Source organism: Protobothrops mucrosquamatus, unplaced genomic scaffold (genome assembly GCF_001527695.2).
Source record: "Protobothrops mucrosquamatus isolate PMUCROS unplaced genomic scaffold, P.Mucros_1.0 scaffold9681, whole genome shotgun sequence".
Classification (NCBI taxonomy): domain Eukaryota; kingdom Metazoa; phylum Chordata; class Lepidosauria; order Squamata; family Viperidae; genus Protobothrops; species Protobothrops mucrosquamatus.
The window spans coordinates 6,639-10,035 of record NW_015395469.1 but is presented as its reverse complement, the minus strand read 5'-3'; the positions used below and the strand labels follow the sequence as shown (position 1 = coordinate 10,035).

General features: G+C 44.1%; 1 protein-coding gene across 1 annotated transcript; it reads left to right on the top strand.

Moving 5' to 3' along the window:
• Positions 1 to 1,332: 1,332 nt before the first annotated feature.
• Positions 1,333 to 2,772, top strand: LOC107301036 (mitogen-activated protein kinase 8-like; the record flags this gene model as incomplete). Its single annotated transcript, XM_015830306.1, has 3 exons — positions 1,333 to 1,391; positions 1,500 to 1,638; positions 2,602 to 2,772. Coding segments are annotated over 3 exons (369 nt in total), but the record flags the coding sequence as incomplete, so codon positions are not given.
• Between the last annotated feature and the right edge of the window lie 625 nt (positions 2,773 to 3,397).

Here is a 3,397-nt window from a genome sequence, read left to right as displayed (position 1 = left end):
GACGAGTCCCTCCCAACACCGCCCGCGCGGCCGCATTCTGGACCAGTTGAAGCCTCCGGATGCTCCTCACAGGGAGCCCCATGTATAGAGCATTACAGTAGTCCAGGCGGGAGGTGACGAGAGCATGAGTGACTGTGCGCAGAGCGTCCCGGTCCAGAAAAGGACGCAACTGGTAAATCAGGCGAACCTGATAAAACGCTCCCCTGGTCACGGCCGACAAATGGTCTTCCAGTGTCAGCCGTGGATCCAGGAGGACACCCAAGTTGCGTGCCCTCTCTGAGGGGGCCAAAATTTCACCCCCTATAGACAGCGATGGAATCAGCTGACTATGCCGAGGCGCCGGCAACCACAGCCACTCGGTCTTGGAAGGGTTGAGTCTGAGTCTGTTGGATTTATAATTTGAATTGATTTATTGAAAATCTGTCCTGCCTTTTTTTGTTGTTGTTGTTGAAGGCTAAAGCCGTTCTATCAGGTCTCCCCTCGTTTTATTCCCATGCCGTCCTTAGTAGGACGGGCCGGGAGAAAGCGACGGAGCTAAAGTCTCCGGGAAGGAGGGAACGCGAGTCTTGAGCCTCCTGCCTGCTTCCTCTCTGGCCCCAGAACTGCCATGGCTCAACTGTTTGCTAGCTGAGAAAAGATGGGCGGTTTTTGAACCTTCTCCTTTGGCTTCAAATATGCCCAGAGTGAATGATTTCTCAGCCCTGAACTTCCTGACTTTCTAGAAAAACAAATAATTAACTGGAATCCTGCACAGGACAGCCATTTTATTTTACATGGGGAAAACCCTAGACTACAAAAGGTTTCTTTTCAAAGATCATGTCTCTTTTGTCTGAATTTTCTGGGTGAATATTATGTAGCTCTGTAGATTTATTTATACCTGGCATTAAGTTAAATTGAGAGTCAGTTGAACAAATTTCTCTTGGTTCTTTATGTTTTAGAAATTGTGCCTAGTTAAGGAAGAGAGAGAGAGGCCTCAGATTTGCCTGCATAATCCACTTGCTCTTTTTAGGTATTATTTTTCTCACAATAATACACCTGTCATCTGAGATGTTTTCTTGTTTGTTTATTCAAGTTAATTTTGCACTAATTCTACTCAAGAAGGATTTTCTCTTTTCCCATTGTAGACCACCAAATTCTAAATCTGGGCATTTTTAACAATAAGGATAAAATTGATTGGTATTGTAACCTAAATGTAAATAAGAAAACAATATGGAGATTTTAGTGCTCTTAAGACATAAGTTGGTCAGATTTTCCAGTTTTGCTGCTTATTTTACTTTTTATATAAATGATAATCAAAAATTGTGTGCTTATGTGCTTTCTTCTTCTTCATAGATAATTGGCCTGTTAAACGTGTTCACCCCACAGAAATCACTGGAAGAATTCCAAGATGTGTAAGTATGAATTTCAGGAAGGCTGTGTTAGCCGTAGTAACACACAACTGACGATAGGGTGAAATGTTCTGTGGTGATTTTGTTGCCTGTTCTGTCTCCCCTCCAAAGTTACATCGTGATGGAGCTCATGGACGCCAATCTCTGCCAAGTGATCCAGATGGAGCTTGACCACGAACGAATGTCCTACCTGCTGTACCAGATGCTGTGCGGCATCAAGCACCTTCACTCGGCTGGAATCATACACAGGGTGGGTGAGACCGCGCCTTCCCTTTCACGTGTCGTGTAATTTTTCTCCATTAAGCTAGGCAGATTTTAATATACCTGAAAGGCCATCTGTGCCAGTTTTACAAGCTTCCTCTCAAATATAACACTTGACTAGTATTTGTGTCATTTGCTCTTAATTAACTGATGATTCTTAAATCATCTTCTCAGTACAACTTAAGTCTGGGCATGGTAAATGACCGCATTCTAAGATGGATGCTTTTTAATTAATCTCTAAATGTTCTGGATTTAAGGGCGACTCTGCTGTGAAAAAAGCACATTTCATTTGTCTCCTGTATTAAAAATGTCCAAGAAGTTCCCTGAAGGAGGTGCTTCGTAGCCAACCAGAGATGTTATTGGAAAAGCTAAGCAGGGCTGGATCCGATGAAGCATTTGGAATGAGAGGATCAGGGAATGCTAGGGCTGTGCACTATAAAGAAATTTGACTGGAAATTCTGAAAAGGATCCTGGAAAAAAGGCAAAAAATTTACCAGGTATAATAGAATGTGCGGATGACATCCTGTTTTCTGTCTGGTTTACCTGGAAGGCTAAGCCAGGAGTTGAACTCAGCTGGAGGAAGACTTTACTTTTTTTGCATAATTTCCTTCGGTTAGCTCAAATGTGTTGAATTTATTTCCTGGAGGGTAGGAAAGGACTACTGCCTGGAGTTTCTTTGTAAGTGGTTCCATGACTAATCCCTGTTCCTTATTAAATGAACGGCGCAAATGGTGTTACGTCTCGTCCAGGAAAGGCCAGGGCCAGCAGTGGCCCTTCCTGTAAATTTCAGAGCTGACAGCTAAGAGATGAATCTATGTAATAACTTACAAAAGTTATGGTGCTGTTTTCATAGATGAGGCCGAGTGCAGTCATAGTTGTTGAGCTAATTTCTCTTTTGTAGTCTGCTTGATATTCCTTGGAGGTCTCCTATTCCGTATCTTTCTCTTCAAAGGATTTAAAACCTAGCAATATTGTAGTGAAAGCTGACTGCACGCTGAAGATCCTAGATTTTGGGCTGGCCAGAACAGCTGGGACCAGCTTTATGATGACACCTTACGTCGTGACGCGCTACTACAGAGCACCCGAAGTCATTCTTGGAATGGGGTACAAAGAAAACGGTTAGCAGTTTTACATTTTGGTTCCTAGAAAATGCCTTTTTAAATTCCATTCCGTGGGTCTCTCTCTCATCTTGTCATGTGCCTCGTTTTATGTTTTGTTTAGCTATTGAAACCTAATGCATTATCAAAAGGTGCTGTATGTTTAGTCTCAGTGTTCCATGTTGGAAACATCTTAGGAAATGTTAGGTTGATGGTGTTGGGACACAGCCCTTGTTTCTTGCACAAAACATTTTCTTCAAATGGGAAAAGTAACTTCTACGAAGTGGCTAAAATTAAGCTTGAACTGTGTACAGGAAGTCCTTGCTTAACGAGAGGAACTGGGCCTGCCATGTCTGTGACGTGCTCTTAAAGTGCGGTGCCATGTGACAGTGCTGCTTAGTGCCGGCTCGCGTCCTGGTTGCCATCGTTGAGCGGCTCCTCTGAGGCCATGAAGGCGTGAGGGCTGCCGGGGGGGGGGCTGCTGCAGGCGAGTGAGCAGGTCAGTTGCCGCTCCTGCTTGCTGCGTTGGGCAGTTTAGCCCTCGGTCAGTAGCCAGAGTTGTTGGCACTAGTTAACACTGCCCAGTTTGAAACAAAGGATAGAAGAAAACCTCTATGCCCGTTATTTTATCGGCCCGTTACGCAGGACACA